Here is a 21,275-nt window from a genome sequence, read left to right as displayed (position 1 = left end):
CTTGAAAAGCAGATTTGTGAAGACTGGCGTGTTGATTCATCCACCACTTTGTATAAAGAAAGACATGTGGAAGGCACAGATGGGACCAGTGGGTGGGGTGTGGCTGGAATAGCAGCAGAGTTAGGAAAAAGCAAAATTAACTTGCCCAAAAAGAAAGCTAAAAAACACTGCTGTCAGTTGGTGAAGTGATACCTTGAAGATAAATCCCTTCCTTTTTAGAGCATCACTTGGGTGCACTTGAGGGAAAATCTTAGATTTGAATGTCGTACAGATAGCCTCTTTTCTGTTTTCGTGGTGCTCTGTGACAGTTACCTTAAGGGCACCATAAGGATCTCAAAAGTCTTCCAACAAAATTAATTTTGATGCATTACATTTTTATTTTTTTTATTTTTATTTTTTATTGATGTATAGTTGATTACAATGTTGTGTTAATTACTGCTGTACAGCAAAGTGATTCAGTTATACATATATATACGTTCTTTTTTTTAAATATTCTTTTCCATTATGGTTCATCATAGGATATTGAACGTAGTTCTCCGTATTATACAGTAGGACCTTGTTGTTTGATTTATTACATTTTTAAGAAATATTCCAAATAGCTTTATTTGAGAAGGAATGTTTTGAAAGCAGACTCTTGGTAGAATGTCCCAGCTACCAAGAGAGTTGAGAATATCTTACCCAGGCAGTGAGAAAGGGCCTGGACCGCTACTAAACAAAGATCTCAATGTGTTGGGTCCAGTGTGTTGAGATGATGACTGAAATGGAATTGTGGGAGTGGTAATATTCCGAAGGTGGTCTCTGACCGCTTGGAACATTTCTCTTCCATTTTGTATGTGTCGAAGGTGACATGTAGGTGCAGAGATAAGTATGGATGGATGGGGGAGTCAGTTTATGGCTTGATAAACCTGCTGTTGGTCAGTGAGGTGATGCTGGAAGAAGTGAGTGGAAGAGGCTCGTGTGGTAGGGTTGGGAGATGATGGAATGCAGCTTTGAAGGTGGTGCTGGGATGCCATACAGCCCACTGCAGCTCTGGTTCTGCAGCCAAGTCTCTGTGCTGTCATATCCCAGAGCTCCAAGAAACCTCTGAGCAAGCACAGTCCAAATTCAAGAGTGAAAAGCAAAGCCGGAGACAACTGGAACTCAGGGTGACGTCCCTGGAGGAGGAGCTGACTGACCTTCGAGCTGAGAAGGAGTCTCTGGAAAAGGTAAGTTCTACATCTGAAGTTTCTCTGTTGGGCCCAAGTGGCCAGGGTTAGCTGTTTAATAAACATTTTTATTTTCCTTTTAAAAATTACAGTTGCATGTGCTCATTGTAACAAATACAAATAATACAGAAAAGTATAAAATAAAAAATAAAATTTATCTTTTCCCCCTCTCATACACTAGAGGCAACAACTATAAAAGATGTATGATTATTCTTCCAGATTGTTTTCTGTGTATATAATATATACATACACATACGTATATACATGTATGTATAAAATAAATGTACATACATATATGTATGCTGATAACATTTTTAACAATAATGAGATCGTATTTATTTTTATTAATTAATTTTTTATTTTTGGCTGCGTTGGGTCTTTGTTGCTGTGCGTGGGCTTTCTTTAGTTATGGCGAGTGGGGGCTACTCCTCATTGTGGTGCGCGGGCTTCTCATTGCGGTGGCTTCTCTTGCTGCGGAGCACGGGCTCTAGACATGTGGGCTCAGTGGTTGTGGCACACGGGCTGTAGAGCACAGGCTCAGTAGTTGTGGTGCATGGACTTAGTTGCTCCGTGGCATGTGGGATCTTCCCAGAGCTTGGACCTCTGTCCCCTGCACTGGCAGGCGGATTCTTAACCACTGTACCACCAGGGAAGCCCCTGGGATCATATTTAATACTTAAAAAAAAAAAAATTGTATTGTGGCCATTATACTAATGAGAACTTCCTCATTCTTTTTTTTTTTTTTTGCAGTGTTGATTATTTTTATTTATTTATTTATTTAAATTGGGGTATAGTTGCTTTACAGTGGTGTGTTAGTTTCTGCTGTACAGGAAGTGAATCAGCTGTATGTGTACATATACGCCCTCCCTCCTGGACCTCCCACTACCCACCCCCATCCCACCCATCTAGTTCACCACAGAGCACCAAGCTGAGCTCCCTGTGCTATACAGCAGGTTCCCACTAGCTATCCACTTTACACATGGTAGTGTATATATGTCAGTCCCAATCTCCCGCCCCCCCTCCCCCCTGTGTCCACACGGCCATTCTCTACATCTGCATCTCTATTCCTCCCTGAAAATAGGTTCATCTGTACCATTTTTCTAGATTCCACATATATGCGTTAATATACGGTATTTGTTTTTCTCTTTCTGACTTACATCACTCTGTATGACATTCTCTAGGTCCATCCACGTATCTGCAAATGACCCAATTTCATTCCTTTTTATGGCTGAGTAATATTCCATTGTATATATGTACCACATCTTCTTTATCCATTCATCTGTCAATGGACGTTTAGGTTGCTTCCACCTCCTGGCAATTGTAAATAGTGCTGCTGTGAACATTGGGGTGCATGTGTCTTTTTTGAGTTATCATTTTCTCAGGGTATATGCCCAGTAGTGAGATTGCTGGGTCGTATGGTAGTTCTATTTTTAGTTTTCTAAAGAACCTCCATACTGTTTTCCATAGTGGCTATATCAATTTACATTCCCACCAACAGTGCAAGAAGGTTCCTTTTCTGAACACCCTCTCCAACATTTACTGTTTGTAGATTTTTTGATGATGGCCATTATGACCAGTGTGAGATGATACCTCATTGTAGTTTTGATCTGCATTTCTCTAATTATTAGTGATGTTAAGTATCTTTTCATGTGCCTCTTGGCCATCTGTATGTCTTCTTTGGAGAAATGTCTGTTTAGGTCTTCTGCCCATTTTTGGATTGGCTTGTTTGTTTTTTTGATATTGAGCTGCATGAGCTGTTTGTATATTTTGGAGATTAATCCCTTGTCAATTGCTTCGTTTGCAAATATTTTCTCCCATTCTGAGTGTTGTCTTTTCATCTTGTTTATGGTTCTCTTTGCTGTGCGAAAGCTTTTTTAAGTTTAATCAGGTCCCATTTGTTTATTTTTATTTTAATTTCCGTTACTCTAGGAGTTGGGTCAAAAAAGATCTGTGATTTATGTCAAAGAGTGTTCTTATGTTTACCTCTAAGAGTTGTTTTTTTGGTTTGTTTGTTTTGTTTTGTTTTGTTTTTGCAGTACGCGGGCCTCTCACTGTTGTGGCCTCTCCCGTTGCGGAGCACAGGCTCCAGATACGCAGGCTCAGCGGCCATGGCTCACGGGCCCAGCCGTTCCGCGGCATGTGGGATCTTCCCGGACCGGGGCACGAACCCGTGTCCCCTGCATTGGCAGGTGGACTCTCAACCACTGCGCCACCAGGGAAGCCCCTCTAAGAGTTTTATAGTGTCCGGTCTTACATTTAGGTCTTTGATTTTCATTCTTTATAACTACTACATAATAGTCTACTGTGAGGCTGTACCATAGTTTATTTAACTATTCACCTGTTGATGGATATTTGTGTTTCTCTTTTTTCACTATTTCAAGCACTGCTGTTGTGGACATCTTTGTACTATATAACTATTTTTGCAAATTCGTTTCAGCATTTCCATAAAATGGATCACTCGAATTAGAATTGCTGCATTAGGAGGGAGACGCAAGAGGGAAGAGATATGGGAACATATGTATATGTATAGCTGATTCACTTTGTTATACAGCAGAAACTAACACACCATTGTAAAGCAGTTATACTCCAATAAAGATGTTAAAGAAAAAAGAACTGCTGCATCACAGAAGAGTGCTTAACATCTAAATTTTTGAAATAAATATTGCCAGATTATGCTTGAAGAGTTTGTTAGCTTACATTTCCAGCACTGTGTGAACAAGCCCATTTCTCCATAGTTTTTCCAACTCTGCACGTATCAATTTTTCTAATCTTTATAGTCTGATAGGTGAAATATACTATCTTGTCTTAATATATGTTTTTGTTAGTATTAAAGCTTTTATATATTTAATGCCTATTTATATTTCTTCTGTGAATTCTTCTTAATGTCCTTTGCTATTTTATCTATTGTAATATTAGTTTGATTTAGAAACACTATTAAAGGTGCTAATCCTTTGTCAGTCATAGATGTTACAAATATTTTTCTAGTTTACTGTTTTTTAACTTTAATAGTATCTTTTGATGTTTTATAAATTTAATATCAGGGTAGTACTAGCCCCACTGAATGGATTGGGAACAGTTCTGTCTTTTTCTGTGCTCTGAAACAGTTTAAATATGAAAACAGCAACCTCTTTCTGAGGTTTTAATAAAACTCTAGTAAAGTCCTTTTGGCCTAGTGCCTTTTTAGGGGATAAATGTTGGTCTGTATTTTCAGTTGCTTCTATGATTTTCTCAGGTTTTTTAAAAACCAGTTCTTTCTGATCTTGGGGACTGTTTCAGTTTTTCACTGTTCTAGATCAGTCACTACTGCAGTGACCGTCCTCGTAGCACATCATCTTTGTGAACATGATCTACTGCTTCCTTAAATTATAATTTGTGTAAATTCTGGGTGTGTGTGCGTATTTTGAATGTCCTTTCACAGGATTCTGATTTTCCTACCAGTAGATTGTGAAAGTATCTACTTCCCTCTACCCTCACCACTGTTAAGATATTCCCCATCTCTTCATAGAATGGTAGATAAAGCTCTTCTTGTTTTCCTTCTTCTTGTCACAATTTTTTTCTGCCAGTAGCCAAGAATGTTAAATAAATAGGGGAAATTAAATTGAAAAAATGAATTGTTTCCAGAAACGAAGTAAGGACCCAGTGATGTTAATAACTACCACCACCAACCATCACCATCTCCATTTATCCTCTATCAGACAACTAGAGCTGATGATGGTTCTCTTGTTCCTAAGAACCTCTCAGAAAGGAAAAAGAAGTCAGCTCAAGAGCGCTGTCAGGCTGAGGAGGAGATAGATGAAATTCGTAAATCACACCAGGAGGAATTGGACAAACTTCGACAGCTCTTGAAAAAGGCTCGGGTGTCCACGGACCAAGCAGCTGCAGAGCAGGTAATGGGAAGCTGAAGCACTTTGGAAATAAAAGGAAGGCATGAAGGACTCAGAAAAGTTTCTAGTTTCTTCTTTATCCTTTAGGATGAGATTTCTCATAGTTGATGGGCTAACTTTGGACAAAGGTGGAAGAAGAGCCAGGAATCGAATGGAGAATCTTCTTCCTTTTTTAAAGCTTAGTGAGAATTTTACTATAAGTAAAACATGAAGGAAGAAATTCTTTATAAAAACATTCCAAACATAAGGCCAAAGTCCTCACCCACCAGACACCATCCTTCAGGCACACTATCGTCCTTGAAAAGAAGGGACTTATTTAGGTAATTAGGCAGGGAAACCAGGGATAGTGGCAGTACACAGCTGGATCTCTAGTCCATTTGACAGCAGGCTTTCTTTTTGTAAGTTCCTAAATTCATGTTTGTATGTTCTTTAATTAGAGTGATTTGGTGCCCTCAGTTTGATCACCTATGGGAATTTGGACAAAAATAAGTTTCTTCTGAACCCATAAAGTTTAAGGGCCTGGATCCTGAAAAGTATGATCATACTAGGGCCCTGCCTTCCTGGGACCTGTCTAGACAGTCACACCTTTACCTGGTTGGAGTACCTTTTAGAGTCCTAGCAGCCAAGGTCTTCCAAACAGTTGTTTCCTTGCTAAATCTGGGCTCTTAGCTTACTCTTTTTTCCTTGTTGAAGATGGGCTTCCTTAGATGTGACTAGACCCCCCCAGCATACAGGTATTACTTTCTCTTGGCAGCTGTCTCTAGTACAGACTGAGCTGCAGACCCAGTGGGAAGCCAAGTGTGAACAGCTGTTGGCCTCTGCCAAGAATGAACACCTGCAGCAGTACCAGGAGGCGTGTGCACAGAGAGATGCCGGGCAGCAGAAGCTGCTCCGTCTGGAGGAGAAGGTGGGTGTTTTCCCTGGACTTACACAGCCTGGTTAATTTGAGGCAAACAGGTTGTTCAAGTCTTACAGATCCTTTTGTACCTGGAAGATGTTAATAGCTTGAAAACAGAATATACTTTCTCAGCTCTCCAGTTTATCAGTAATCTTTCACATACTCATTTGGGATGACAGGTCAGTGACCTAGAAAAAGCAGCATTCATGATCTGGACCATGTTTTCCATTATAATCTGATCCTTCATTTATTAAGCAAATATTTATTGAGTGCCAGTTGGGTTCCAGACACTGTGTTAGGGAAAGGAACTCTCTTCAAGAATCTCACAGTCAAGGAAGGGAGACCGAGGAACAGAGATAAGCATTAAATGCTGTGAGACCCAGAAGAGGAAGTGCCTAGGGGAGCACGGCCAAGAAGGACAAGGAGCTTCGGTGAGGTGGGGAAGGCTGGGGGAGGCGGCAGAGGCTCTGGGCAGAGGCCCTGAGGTGGGCTGGAGCACAGGTGTGGTGGGATCATCTGGCATAAAAATGAGAGAGAGAGAGAGAGGGATGGCTTAGCGCCAAAGTCCTCATATCTGGAGGTCAGTTTCTTAAAGTACTCAGTTGAAAAGAGGAAGGCAATCTTGTAGGTGAATAGGTTGCTTCTAACGTCCACTGTTCATATGTCTGTGTGAGTAGGGTTATCAAACCCTGCCCCACCCCCGCCCCGCCTTTTTATTTTATTCTTGACCTGATGAGGAACAAGGCAAGTGACCTTGTTGGTAAAGAGGAGATGAAGTTGTGAGAGTTGAGATTGAGTGATGAGGAAATGGAGTGCCCTGAGTCAGCAGGCCTGGGTGGGGGCGGAGGGTGTGGATGTCAGCAGACCGAACGAAGTGAGATTGACGCTTGAAGCTTAGGATGGTTCTTCTTCTCCTGGGTTTCCTGACCTTCACCTGGAAGTCCAGGTTCCAAGGCCACAGCCACAGTCTGTTTTGCAGTGTTTAGCCCTCCAGGCCCAAGTCACAGCCCTGACAGAGCAAAATGCACAGCACATCAAGGACCTGGAGAGCAAGTCCCAGATGTCTGGGGTTGAAGCTGCTGCTGCTGCTGCTGACCCCTCAGACAAGGTGAGCTGCTGATTTCGGAGAAGTGAGCCGTGTCATGTCAGGGGATTGAATGTACACATCAGGCGTTCAGAAAGAACTTTTGTTATTTTGTTGTGTTGTTAGCTTTTTTCCTAACTTTATTGATCTCCCACTCACCTGACTTAAGTCACAGTTAACCCATTGGAATCTGTCTCTTTGGTGGCAACCCCCAACGGGCCTTATCCTGAGGTTTTGACAGATAAGGGAAATGTTTCTAAATCACAGGAGAGGAGTGAGAAGTGTGCCCAGCATCTTCTAGCCACTAATCCTCGTAGCCCATGACAGCTCTAGTGGTGGCCACGGTGGGAGGAAAGCATCATTGAGTGGTCTTTGAGCAGTCTTGGGCACACAGGCCACAGCTTACCCATCCTTCATAGCCCTCCTCTCAAGTGCTGCTCATTATTTAACATCGTCCCCTCCACAGTGACAGCCTCAGGTGTCTCAGTCATTGACCAGCTGTGTCCCACCGTAGAGTTCTAAGAGGGCTTCATTTTAGCCTTCCAAACCTCTCTCTGGAAGTTACATGCATCCCTTAGTCGCTTGATTTTGGCAGTGTACATTTTGATACTGTTTTTCTCTCCTCATGTCGTCACTCAGGTCAAGAAGATCATGAACCAGGTGTTTCAGTCCTTGCGGGAAGAGTTTGAGCTGGAGGAGTCTTACAATGGCAGGAGCATTCTGGGGACCATCATGAACACTATCAAGGTACGGCTGGCTCTCGATTGTTTCGTTGGGATGGGTATCTTGTTGCCCAAGAACCGTCTAAGGGATCCTGCGTAAAAAAATGATTCAAGGCTGTTCATCAGTAACTAGGATGCCTGGAATGACTTACCTGCACAGATACGGACAGCCTCCTTTGAGAGGAGGAAACAAAGTCATTTGAACTGAAAAAAAACTAACTGAAAAACAAAGTCACTTGAACTACATGACCAGTTGTGTTAATAGGAGAGCTAGGAGTACCTAGGAGTGCCTCTGTTTCCAGTCAGTGATCCTCTCCTCTTTCTTGGCTTTTGAACAGATGGTGACTCTTCGGCTGTTAAACCAACACGAGCGAGAGAAGGGAGAGAGCAGCAATGAAGAAGAGGAAGAGGAAGAAGAAGAGGAGCGACCTCAGAGTGCTTCCGGACAGTCTCAGGCACCCTTGAACAGGGAGAGGCGGGAGCCCCCCATGGTGCCGTCAGAGCAGGTGGTCCAGGAAGCTGCCCCGCCGCCTCCTCAGGCCCTCCCCACTCCCCAGGATAATGCACAGAGAAGGCAAGGGGAGCCCTCGGAAGTAGAGGCGCGCTCAGAGATAAACGAACCGGCTTGCCTCCCCTCCCGAAGAGCTCTGGGGCCCCCAACTTCAATTCCCCCTGCGCCTCCAGGCCCTGTGACTGTGGACTCTGCAGGTGAGGAGGCGCTGGCAGCCAGCCCGTTGGGAGATGCCTGTGTCGGGGAGCAAGAAAGCTCCACGAGACTGCCCCTGACTTCAGACCCCGAGAAGGTGGACCCACTGGCTGTGGGGCCTGAAAGTCCAGGAGGAGAGCCTCAGGCTCCAGAGCTCCAGAAAGACGAGGATGGCACTAGCTCCGCTGCTGCCTCCCAGGAGCCGCACGGCACAGAGGCAGCGTCTGCGGCCTTAGGAGCAGTGCCTGGATCCGAACACCGTTCTCAGCATCCCAGGTGTGTCCCCTGGGCAGAGTTTCAGGAACAAGGCGGCTGCGTGTGGAGGTTGTCTCTGGTTTTTCCAGGGCTGGTGACTCATCCTCAGAGCCTGGCTGGCCGATTCGCTTACTCATTCATTCATTCATTCATTCATTCATTCATTCATGCATGTATTCGTAACAGGCTCCGTGGCAGGCACTGTGGTAGTGTGAGAGGCAAGGCAGAGTTCCTGAGCTGGGGAGCTTACAGTCTGGTGGAAAGACAGACAGACTCTTACACAGTTCAGCTCGAACAGCGCAGGCATTAGGGTGCTGACCCTCTGTGTGTAACTTTACAGTTGTCTCATCCCCAGATTCAGCCAACTGTGGGTCGTGTACTTTAGTACATATTCATTGAAAAAAGTCTACATATAAGTGGGCCTGTGCAGTTCAAACCTGTATTCTTCAAGGGTCAACTGTATGTTATAAATGCGTGACAAATGCTTCGTAAAAAAAAACAGGGTGTCTAATAGAGAATAAAGGGAGAGTTATTCTGCATTAGACAGAGTGATAAGAGGGGCTTATTCTACTTCAGATAGAGTGATTAGAAGGAATTATTCTACTTTAGGTAGAGTGATTAGGGAAGGATTCTGAGAAGGTAACATTTAAGCTGAGACCTGAAGGATGGATAGAAGCCTTTCCTGCCAAGAGTGGGAAGAAGCATTTGCAGAAAGCAAGAACAGCACGTGCGAGGCCCTGCGGTAGGAGGGACATGACACAATCAAGGAAGAAGGCACAGTGAGTGGGAGGAGAGTGGTGTTATGCTGAGGTTGGAAAACTCAATAGGAGCCAAGTCATGTGAGATTTTGTTGTCACTGTTAGAAGTTTGGACTTTAAGTGCAGTGAAAAGCTATTAAAGGGATTTAAGCAGAAGGGTGCCATGGTCTGACTTACCGGCTTTAAAAGATCGCTCTGGAGACTTCCCTGGTGGTGCAGTGGTTAAGAATCCACCTGCCAGTGCAGGGGACAGTTTCGAGCCCTGGTCCAGGAAGATCCCACATGCCACGGAGCAACTAAGCCCGAGAGCCACAACCACTGAGCCCGCATGCCACAACTACTGAAGCCCACACGCCTAAAGCCTGTGCTCTGCAGCAAGAGAAGCCACACCAATGAGAAGCCTGCATGCAGCAGCGAAAACCTACTGCAGCCAAAAATAAATAATAAATATAAATAAATAAATCTATTTTAAAAATTATTTTTTAAAAAATCGCTCTGTAGGTTATGGAGGGAGTCAAGAGTGCTGGGAGGCCAGTGTGGAGAGGGAGGAATTCCTGGGTGATTACCCCAGGGTTCTGTTGGATTCTTAACCCAGAGCCTGTGGGCATTGTGGCCTGGAGCAGAAACATTTTCCTATGACTTGATTTTCCTGATTTTTCTTTCAGTCTCTCTGAGGATGAAGAGGATGAACTGTTTAAAGGGACAACTCTGAAAGTTCCCAGGCCCAACGCACAGGCTGAGGAGGAGGATGAAGACGAGGTGGTAAGGAAGTCCCAGGTGCTGCCAAGTCCTCACACTGCTCCCTGGGGGCCCTTCCCTGCTGGCTGTGAGAAGAGGAATGGAGTCTGTTGGTGGCCCTCTCCCTGGGCTCTGTGCTCAGGGCCCTGTGGGAGCAGGCTTGGGGTTGGGAGGGGGCAGCTCTGTAAGCATGGTGGGGACGGTCAGATACCACTTTATTCTTGACAAAGGTCCACAGTCTCCATTCACGCAGCAGTGGTTTCTACTTTAAGTAAAGAAAGTCGGGCTGCTTCGTCCTGTACTAGAGTGCTAAAGCCTCAGGTTTCCTCAGCTCTGCTAAGGGATTCTATTTTACAACTGGAAAGGACTTTGATGATCTTCTTGTCTGGCATCCTCCTTCATCAGCAGACTGAGGCTCGGGATGATTTACCTGAAGCCAAGAGTGAGTTAATGGCAGAGCTAGGACTACAACCCCAGGCTCCTACTAAGACCACCTGTTTGTAAGCATTTTCTGCTTCATCAGCCTGCTTTCCAGTCAGCTGCCTTGTTTTGTCACAACATCCCTGGGCAGAAAACGGGTTAAGCCCTGATAGCGTAGCCTCACTTCTCGGGAACTACTCTGGCCCGTGATCAGTCTTCACGGGACCATCCAAAGGGAAGGCCACCAGAGCAGAAGGTACCTTAGTAGAGGACACTCAGTGTGCCTTCTCCAGCATCAATCCCCGCTGCCCTATGGGACCTGTTCCCTGCCAATCCGGAAGAAGAAGGCCAGGGGCTCAAGTCATGAGAAGAGAGGAGAGTTTCCTCGGAGGCCTGTTAATCCCCCTTATCCTCCTACCTGATTGGGGGGTGTGAGGGAGGGAGGGAGACTAGGGCTGGGAGGCTGTGGCCCTGGGTTCCTGGGGTTTCTTCATCTCGGGATTCTCCACTTGGTCATGTGGCCAAGCCTCTGAACTCGACTCTCTCTCAGATGGTGGGGCCACGTCCAGAGCCAGACAGACCGCCTCAGGCCACAGCGTCATTTTTTCAAATGTGATTGTATTCTTCCCTGCTTCCCTTCATCCTCCTGCATCCTCTTCCCTGAGGGCTGCTCTGCTTCTCTGTTCCTTCATCCTACTCCCACTTTGCCCTTCGACCCTTCCTTTCTGACACGAAATGTGTAAGTTACCACATGAGAGGAAACCTGTCCAATCAGTACACGTTTCTCAAATAAATGACAAAATTAGCCAAACAAAGTTGGTCTTCTTGTCTCCGTGTTGAAAGATTGCCTCCCTTCTCTGACTGCTTGTCTCAGCTTTTCTGGAAGCCTAGGGTTTGCTGGCCTCAGGGTTAGTCCTTTCAGTAAAACCCTAACCAGCAACCTCCTTTCCAACCTGGAGCCGGGAACAGATGCTGATCACTTCACCTTGCCCAGGCGGGAAGTCCATCTGGTGGTGCAGGGACGATTGAGGACTGACTGCTCTTTCCTGTTTTGTCAGAGCATGAAGGGACGCCCGCCCCCAACACCCCTTTTTGGAGATGATGACGATGACGAGGACATTGACTGGCTGGGATGAAGACCCAGGAAACTGGTGCAAAGGTTTCTCTACCAACCTTTCCCTAAGCATGATTTTGCACATCCAGCCCCGGGTCTAGGCGAGCCACAGGGTGAGGTGAAGGTGAGCATCCACAGGACAGTAGTTCAGGTATCTGAGTTAGCCAATTTCTGAGCCCCCGCCTGGCCAGGTGAAGCCCAGTGTGAACCTGTCTTCAGAACGCTGGGGTGGTCAGCAGCCCGCCACGGTCCTGTCTCAGAGTCCCCCATGGAAGAAGGGCTGGGGGGCTCCCCTTCAGCCAGTCCCTACAAGAGTCCTGCCCGCTCCCAAGCTTTTTATTCTCTGAACTCTCAGACTGATCTGCCTCTCAGTACTCAACTGTGTCCCAGCAACAAGACTGTCACCTGGGGTTAGGTCTCCCTGGTAGAACCGAGGGTGGAGTATACCATCTAAACCCGGTTCAGTTAACAGCCTTGCCTGCAGTCCTGGGACATATATCTTTTGTCTGCCTTAAAGCTGATATAAGAGGTCAATGAATATTTGAAATTAACAAAACTAAAATAAATGTTTGCAATGAAACTTGACTCAGGGTGAAATCGAATTTGGTTCTGAGGGCAGTCTGTGCTCTCTGGGAATCTAAGGGTAGGAGCTGTAACAGATCTGGGTTGGTTAACATGCATGAAAGCATTGTGACATGTTCCCTTTTGTACTTAACCCTGGAACTCTTAGGCTTTCAAAGAAGGTCACCACTCTGCTATCCCAGCTCATCCCAGCTACTTTAAGGCTCAGGGCAGCAGGGTTGTCTGAGGACCAGTCCTGTCATCCACTGGCTCCTGCAGGTGTAGTCCTATACCCTAGGAAGCCATGCAGAGAAGGTCCCTGTGTTCTCTTGTCATCCATGATGGCACCTGAGAGATTGAGTCTTCACTTTAAGAGCACCTTCCATTCCCTCTGAGTTTAGGCCCAGGACTAATGTAGGGAATACTGAGAAAATATCTGTGGTCATTTTACTTATTCCAGGATTTTCTAAAAACCATGCAGCCAGTCTTCAAAAAGTAGAATAATTTTTGTTTGTTTTTGTTTTTGTTTTTTTTTTTGCAGTACGCGGGCCTCTCACCGCTATGGCCTCTCCCGTTGCGGAGCACAGGCTCCGGACGCGCAGGCTCAGCGGTCATGGTTCACAGGCCCAGCCGCTCCGCGGCACGTGGGATCTTCCCGGACCGGGGCACGAACCCGTGTCCCCTGCATCGGCAGGCGGACTCTCAACCACTGCGCCACCAGGGAAGCCCAAAAAGTAGAATAATTTTAATAAAAATGTTCCCTGATTTAAAATGTTTATAAGATAGGAACCTGAATTCCACTCCATCTGACCTGACATCATCCTTTTTGATGACAGCTTTGAGTGTGTCTCCCATTTGTGGGCCTGGGAGGCAGTAAAAACTACCATTTACTGAACTTTGTTGTTCAACAAATAGGCATTGTTGTGGAGTACTTTACCCAGACTGTCTCACCCCCAGCAACCCTTGCAGGAGACACTGTTGTCCTTGTTTTATAGAGGAGAGACTGAGGCTTAGAGAGGTAAAGTAACCTGTCCAAAGTTACATAGCTCGTAAGCAGCAGAACAAGAATTCAAATCCTGGTCATTGGATTCCGGAGCCAGGGCTCTTGGCCACCCCAGCAGCATTCATCTTGGGTTGAGGGAGGAGGGCAGTGATGTTTGTCAGAAATACACGCTCAGCCTCAACCCTCATCTGAGCTGATGAACAGACTCCAGGCCAGGCTGCCTGGCTCTGCATCCTAGCTCTGCCACTTATTAGCTGGGTGACTTTATTTAACTTCTGTGTGCCTAAGCTTCCTCATCTGTGAGACAAGGACAGAAATAGTTTCTACCTTATTGTGGGGATTAAATGAGTTAATATTGTAAAGTGCTTAGAACACTGCCTGGCACATAATACGCACTATATAGGTGTTTGTTAAATTAAAAAAAAACCAAGTAGAGAAAATACCACCTTTTGTGATTTGGCTCTGAAGAACGTTGACTGTGCCTGCTTAACTTGGCCATATAGTCCATTTCTCTAGAGCATAGATTTTTTTTCAAAAAGCCCTTCATGCTGTGAAAGCCTCAGATGCATTACCACATTTAAAGAGACTATCAGGGACTTCCCTGGTGGCGCAGTTGTTAAGACTCTGCCTGCCAACGCAGGGAACGTGGGTTTGAGCCCTGGTCCAGGAAGATCCCACGTCGCGGAGCAACTAAGTGCGCGTGCAACTACTGAAGCCCGCATGCCTAGATCCTGTGCTCTGCAACGAGAAGCCGCCGCAACTAGAGAAAGCCAGCACACAGCAACAAAGACCCAACGCAGCCAAAAATAAATAATTTTATTTAAAAAAAAAAAAAAGACTCGAACTGAAGAGGTTGCTGGTCACTCACCTATGGAGAGTCTTATCTCAGCAGTGCCCGAGGGCAGGGGTGGAGCCTTAGCTGGTCAGGACACATAAGTGGATGCTGGAGCCTCCATCAGCAAGACAAGAAATCTTATACTTGTGACGCTGAGCAGCTTTCTAACTCTGCTTATGTGGGGAGAATGCACTGATGATATACTGAAGGCGTCACATGCTATACTTCGTTACAGCTATTTCTTACTGTAAATTTTTAAAAGTGGTTTTGATATATTTTCGCTTCTGCCCTCAGGGAGAGAAGGTGCTAATAATTGTGCTGACACAGGCGTTTATAGTCCATGTGACATTTTTCTCATAGCAGGTTCACCATCAATGTCTGTTACATGCACAAAAGAATGGTTTGTTGACTAGGCTGGCATTGGGGGTGTCTGCCTGAGGGAATGGTGTTTCAGGGCTGGGTTTCGCTGAGCACAGAGTTGTCCTCTTAGCAGACAGACAGACTCAGTCTTTGGACAGCCCTACTGCCAGCCAGCACTGCCAGCCCACTGGCCCCCTTCAGCTCCTGCAGTTGTTATCAGGGTTACATGAGCTTGCTGTGTGAATGAGGAGAAACAGAAAAACAGTCACAGACTATTTAAAAATATATATTTATTAAAATATATTTCTTTTTAAATTCTCAAAGCTTCAGACCATCTTTCATCTAGCCCACGAGGTACTTGAATGTAGACATTACAGTATACAGCAGTTATTTTCTCTCCCTGGGTCTGTTCTTTCCTTTTCTTGAAAGTGAAAAGGTTCACATATCTGAAGAGCCCCACCTAAATCTACTAGTGCAATGCTTTGGTTTGACTGCTTATTGCATCTTCAGTCAGTACCCCCTGTGGCTTACTCAGTATTTTAAATGGATGAGTCATGTTTCCCTACCAGATCATTATGGGTGAGCAGGAAGTAATAAATAAAGAACATTTGTACTGAATATTATTCAGTGCAGTTCTTGGTTTTGCATAGAAGGAGGATCAGGATAAGAGGGGAGAATTAAGGCCATGAAGAGCTCCCTGACACCTAAAGCCATTAAAGTATCATCTTCCTGCAGGCAGTGCTGTCTGATGGGAGGAGCTCACTCTATTTGGAGGATAGGTCAAAGCCTTGCTGACAGTCCTGCTTTTCTGCCTTTAGTCTGCTGTCACTCCCCCCGCCCCAAGAAAGGGAAACAGGTCCTGCAGATGCTGCCATCATCATGAAATCTGCCCCCCGGGTTCTGGTCTCTCTGTCCACCCTCTGGTCACAGCACCCTTCTTAAGGCACAGAAACACTATGCTTGGGCCCTCTGCAGCCTGGCTGAGGAGCTACAGTGGCCTCAACTCCAGGGAGCAAGTGCTGGCTTCAGGTGAAAGTTTCCAGGAGCTGGGGATGCCGTGAGAACAGCCAACAGAAGAAAAAGGAGACGTGGGGCTGGAAGTTCAATGTCTGAAAGGAGGGGCCCCAGCTCTCTCCAGCCCCCAGAGCCTGCACAGCTGTCACCAGCTAAGTCATGCTGAGAAGTGGATAGGCTAGGTAGTAGCCCACACCTGAGCCCAGGACCACGCCGAAGAAAATCCAGGTGTTGTAGGACATAACAGCCAGCATCATGAAGTAGCCGATGACCACCTGAGCAACATGAAGTAGAGACTGGCCGAAGTGACACAAGAACCACCTGGATAAAAAGGAGAGCCAAGTTAATGTTGGTAATGAGCTGGAAGCTAGGAGTTGGTGTCAGGGAGTAGAAAGAGCAACTGAGTTACAGGACTAGCTTATTTATAATTTGTATGCTCAACCCAGGAGAGATTTCTTTTTAAAGAGACATATCAGAAAACAGTGATTGAGAGGGGAAGAGGGACCTGTTTAAGGAGTTTAGGATAATCACTTCTCCACCACATTTAGCTCTGAGCTTCCTGGTATCCAGGGCAAAAAGGAAAAATGAGATATGTAATCTGTCACATCTGACAAGGGATAATACAAAATCATCAGTAAGGCAGATTTTTTTTTTTCCTGAATCTACTGTGAGACGCAGTATTACAATGGAAAGAGCATGGACTTTGTTGACAGATTAATTCCTAGCTCTGCCACTTACTAACTGTGGCTTAGCACAAATGTCTTAACCTATATGAACTTAAATTTCCTCATCAGTAAAACAGGTAAGAAAATACGTCCCTTGCAGCAGGGTTATGACTATTTGAGGCACTCATGTAAGAAACAGGCCCGTTAAGCACAGCTGGAGCTGCAGAGAGCAGAAGGGGGATCCTAAGTGGCTGTCCTATCAGAACAGGAAGGGAAGAAAGGAGAGAGAGGCCACCCCCACCTCCACCACCAAGCTGGATACGTTGCTGACAGCAATTCTTATTTGTGTGGGGACAGCCACAGGTCCCATCTTGGGTTTGGAAGCCTTAGTGACCTACGGAAGCCTGCTGAGATTTGGGGGAGGGCTGGGTGGACACCCCTGTTGCTAGACTGAGGCCTGCACCAGAGTCCTGAAGATTGGAGCCTCCCACGTGGCTGTTCAGAGAGCTCCAGCCTGGGCATTAGGAGACCTGGGCTCTAGCTCACATCACTACTTACTAACCGTAAGCACTTCAGCAAGTCCTGGTCCTTCCCTGGGCCTCAATTTCCTTTCTGGGAAGTGGGGCTAAGTGTCCTGTGGGCCCAGGATAGCTCTCAGGGTGAATGTGAGGACTCTGCCTTCCCCCCTCCCAACCCCCGCCGTCCCGAGCCTGTTACCTGAGGCGGGTTCTGCTGACTTGTGGGGAGTCTGAGCTTGAAGAATTCTGGTCTGTGTCTTCAATGAGCTGCTGGCTGGTGGAGATGGACAGGCTTGTCAGGGCCTGGTGGAGCAGCCTGGCTTTGCCAACCTTGATGCCTTCATACAACACAGCCAGGAGCAAGACGACCAACACCGAAAGGGCCACGCCTGTCAAAGGAGGCTGGGTTACAGAGGCCCAGCCAGGCAAGCACTGCTCCTCTTCTGGCAGCTTCCCCGGGGAACTGGCACAGGAGGCAAAAGGGTACCTCCCCCAGCCACTGTGAATCCCTTCCTTCTCCCTCCCTCTCTCATCTTCTTCCCCACCCTTGCTGGGCTCAGAACTTCCTGTCGCTTTCCCCTTCCAGCCCTTTCTTGATGGGGGTGGCCTACTGGAGTGTGGCTTTGAGATCACGAAGGGAAGCTGCCCGGCAAAGCCGGTGCCGGTGGGCGGGGGGGCGCGGATCGGCGGGAGCATGGTGAGGGGCTTGGTGGAGGGAGAAGCCATCTGTGCCCCCACTGCTCCAGCTGCGCCCCAGCAGGCAGCCCAAGTCTCTGTGCTGACTTCTTGTTAAGGAAGAAGCATGTATAGCAAGTTCCTGTTTACGTGTGCATATACAGAAAAGTCTGGAAGGAAGGAGATACGATGAAGGAGTCATAATTATCTCAGCAAATTAGGATACAGTTTTTTATCTTCTGTTCACCGAATTTCCCTAAGTTTCTACTGTGTACTACTTTTGTAATAGTGGGAAGAAACCAGCTATTTTACAGAAAACATTAAGTGCTTACTAGAACTGCTGTGTAAAATTAACTGCTAATTGCTACTTCTCTTTTACAAGTGGAGGGATACTAAGTGGTCCAGCTATAGTATTCTGGGGGGCCTCCAGGAGGAAATCATCTGCAAAAGATGCAGGTTTTTGAAATATAAAATTACAGGTAATTGCATGCACATGGTACAAATTCAAACAGTACAAAAGGGTATACAGTGAAAAGTAAGTATTCTTCCCAGCCTAGTCTCCCAAAACTCCAATGCCCCTGTCTAAAGCAGCCTCTGTGTATATAGCTTTCCAGGGATACTCAATGTATATATAAACCTCTGTCTAAATGACAGCACCCTATCTGTGCATACTCTTCAGCACCTGACATTGTCATCCAACTGTACATCGTGCATGAGTTCCCCTTATTTCACACAGATCTCCCTTATTCTCTGGCTTCGTAACACCTGTGATAGATTAGATTCTCCAAAGATGGCTACCTCACTGTATCTCACCCCACATGTTCATCTTACAATGTCAACACTCCCGCCATCAAGTGCTGTGGTCCACGTTCCCTCCCCTTTAGCCTGAGAAGACCTCTGTGACTGCCTCAAGCAGTAAAGGTGGAAGTGATGTTCTCTGATTTCCAAGGCTAGGTCTTAAAAACTAGGCATGAGTTTTTGTGGGGTTTTTTTGTTTTTTTTAACCTTGTTCTCTTTCTTTTTTTCCCCCCTACCTTTTTCTCTTGGGACACTCCTTCACTCTTGGAACCTAGCCGCCCTGCCACAAGGACCTCAGCTAACAACACCTGCTGAGAGTCCCAGCTTACAACCAGCACCAATCAGTAGACATGAGAGTAAGTTTTCAAGATGACTCCAGTTCCAGCCACTGTCTGATTATACCTGCATGAGAGACTTTGAGTGAGGCCTGCTTAGCTGAGCCCAGTCAACTCAGAACCTTGAGAAAGAATAAAATGACTGCTGTTGTTTTAAGCCACTAGGTCTACCCCACAGTAGATTACTGGAGTGGTAACACATTGTAGGGAGGGCCATAGTTTATTTGATCAGTACCTGCAATGATGGACATTTGGGCTGCTTCCAGTCTATTTTTATTTATTTTATTTTTTTGAATGAATAAATTAAGAACTAAGAATTGACACTTCCAAAACACTGCAGTCTTTAAAATTGTTTTAAATGGACCTCGGCTGTGTAGAACTGGATAATTCATAATCTTTGCCTTTGCCACTATCATCACTGATGTAAGAACAATCCTCTTGTAGTCCTTGTACTTTACAATCTCTTGTAGTCACTTGTATTTTACAATCTGCCTAGCAAGCTATAATTAACAAAATCACATGTACTATTTCAAAATAACTTTTGAGAAACATGTATTATTTCTATTAACAGATGTAATAACAGACTTCAATGCACTAAGTAACTGAATAAAGCTACTCAGCTAGGAAATAACATATCCTACTCCATTTCTAATGCCTGTGTTCCTTCTACTAATGTTACAATGCCTTTCATAGTCCATTCCCAGGTTTTAGAGATCCTGGTAGGTGGCTGATGTGTATTGAATATTGTGATCAATGCAATTTCCATCCATAGGTTGCCAGCAGAGATTATAAAACCAGAAAGTAAAAATGGCGACACGTGGAAGAACACAAATATGAATCGGGTCTAAAGGTATATAGGAGGAGAAAGTAGAAAGAGCTAGAAGGATTGGAGAGAATGGGCAAATGGGAGATGTGGGCTCCTAACAAGAGATAACTGGATCATGGGAGTGAAAGCTCTCATCTCACCAGTCTATTTTTTAAATGCAAGTACTTAAGTGGAAATATAACTCCATCATGAATTAGTGCCCGACTCTGCCTTTTCAAGTTAAAGGAATACTCTTCTCATCTGAGGTCAACGGCTGCAGCAGCTGCTCTGGGCTTCTGATCTGATGTTGGACAGTGAACTCTGTATAAGGGAGGTGCTAAGAGGTAACAAGAGGCTTTGATCTAGTTCTGGCTCTGATGCTTACTTACTCTGTGTGACCCTGGACGAGACTTTTCCCCTCTCTGGGCTTCAGTCCCCTCCCCTGTAATAGAGGGGAAAGCTGCACCTCCTAGCCTTTCTCTGGGCCTTTGTGAGCATCAGTGAGATAACAGAGCCCTTTGCAATCTGAAGGGCACTGGTTCCAAATGGAATTATAAGTGCAAAGTTCCCGCTCAATGTCTATGCAAGAGGAGGCAGGATTGCTAAAATGTCCACCGAGAATAACAATAACGAGAACCCAGGTTCCCACTGCCTGGAGGTACAAGGCTTCCCAATTCTTACCTGCAGGACTGTGGACACTCCAGAAATCAAAGAGAAGCACTACCTCATCTGAGAAGATGAAATGCATCTGAAAGAGAAGGGACTGCATCACAGGGGGCTTAGGGCAGTGGAAACTGTGTTCCCTAATGCTCTCCACCAACCTCTTGTAAAGGCCCAGGAGAATGAGGTCACTGGACTTAAGTGCCGGAAGGGCCATTAGGGGTCATCAGGGCCAAATGAGGCCAGACAAGGCAGGGACTTGCCCAGGGTCCCACAGTGGGTCAGCAGTACAGCTGTAGTTGAGCTGGCCCTGTTCCAGGTAGAAGTAAGGTGTTGGTGGGGAGTTGCCCATCCTCACTGGGCCAACTGGGTCACAGTGCTCTCAGGTCATGCTGAGATGACTCCCCTGTGCCCTCCAAAGCCAATGGGAGAAGCACTAGACTGAGGAATGACTACCTCTTCTTACCCCCTGGGCCCCAGCTGTTCTGCTCCAGCAGTGTTTATCATGAAAGGGCCCAGGGACAGCTGTCTTCAGTCTGTACCGCCCACCTGTTGGCTTGAAATTCACTGAACCTTTGCTGAGCCCAATTGTGTGCCCAACATTATGGACAAAGGTTAATGTCTCTGCCCTTGATGAACGCACAGTCTTATAGAAAGAATGAAGGTAGAAGCAATGCGTGCACAGCATCTGTCTGAAGGCTCTTCTCAAAAAGCAGCTGGTCCACCCTGTGTTCAGGGTGGCATCAAGGGCTTTTCATATATTATCTCATTTCACCATAGTCTTCTGTGTGACAGGGCCAATTAGATCCAGCTTACAGGAAGGAAAATGGGGAACCAGGCTCTGAAAAGTTAAGTAATTTGCTGAAGGTCACAAAGCTAACAAGTTGGCAGAACTGGGATTCAAACTCGAGCCTAGTTAGATGCCAAAGCCCTATCCATCTATGCTGCCTCTTAATGACCAAGAAAGGAGAACAAGATGGGAACTGAATGGTGATTCTAAATGCCCGTACCAGGCTTAATGACTATGTTGGGCAAGGTTAAAGCCAGAGAGATCAATCAGTTCACCCTCTCAAGGAACAGAAGTTTCCCTCTTGTCACAACATAAGACCTCAGCCAGCAGAAGCAGCTCTAGAAACACTGTCAGTGCTCACCCAGCTGAGGAGATCCTGGCTGAGTTGGGGTCAGTTGGTGGAAGACTTTGCCTTCAAAGACAATGGCCAAATATTAGAATCCTCAAACGCCAGAGCTAGAAGTGTCCTCAG

General features: G+C 45.9%; 2 protein-coding genes across 2 annotated transcripts in view; one reads left to right on the top strand and one right to left on the bottom strand.

Moving 5' to 3' along the window:
- The window catches only part of FKBP15 (FKBP prolyl isomerase family member 15), a 55,480-nt gene extending 43,113 nt beyond the window's left edge, over nucleotides 1–12,367 (top strand). The window contains exons 21-28 of the mRNA XM_065879305.1: nucleotides 1,069–1,205; nucleotides 4,937–5,092; nucleotides 5,844–5,996; nucleotides 6,967–7,095; nucleotides 7,711–7,818; nucleotides 8,132–8,775; nucleotides 10,178–10,274; nucleotides 11,729–12,367. Coding sequence (XP_065735377.1) covers nucleotides 1,069–1,205; nucleotides 4,937–5,092; nucleotides 5,844–5,996; nucleotides 6,967–7,095; nucleotides 7,711–7,818; nucleotides 8,132–8,775; nucleotides 10,178–10,274; nucleotides 11,729–11,806 — 1,502 coding nt within the window. The 3' untranslated portion in view covers nucleotides 11,807–12,367. The remainder of the gene's footprint in view (nucleotides 1–1,068; nucleotides 1,206–4,936; nucleotides 5,093–5,843; nucleotides 5,997–6,966; nucleotides 7,096–7,710; nucleotides 7,819–8,131; nucleotides 8,776–10,177; nucleotides 10,275–11,728) is intronic.
- Nucleotides 12,368–15,709: 3,342 nt separating this feature from the next.
- On the bottom strand, nucleotides 15,710–20,230 carry SLC31A2 (solute carrier family 31 member 2). The gene is made up of 3 exons (XM_065879937.1): nucleotides 20,035–20,230; nucleotides 16,940–17,129; nucleotides 15,710–15,878 (listed from the first exon to the last, which is right to left on the bottom strand). The coding sequence occupies exons 1-3, from the start codon at nucleotides 20,228–20,230 to the stop codon at nucleotides 15,710–15,712; spliced, it is 555 nt and encodes a 184-aa protein (XP_065736009.1).
- Nucleotides 20,231–21,275: the final 1,045 nt, after the last annotated feature.

The sequence above is a fragment of the Phocoena phocoena genome, chromosome 6, assembly GCF_963924675.1.
Source record: "Phocoena phocoena chromosome 6, mPhoPho1.1, whole genome shotgun sequence".
NCBI classification, from domain to species: Eukaryota; Metazoa; Chordata; class Mammalia; order Artiodactyla; family Phocoenidae; genus Phocoena; species Phocoena phocoena.
The sequence above is the reverse complement of the archived record's forward strand: the minus strand, read 5'-3'. Positions and strand labels throughout refer to the sequence as shown.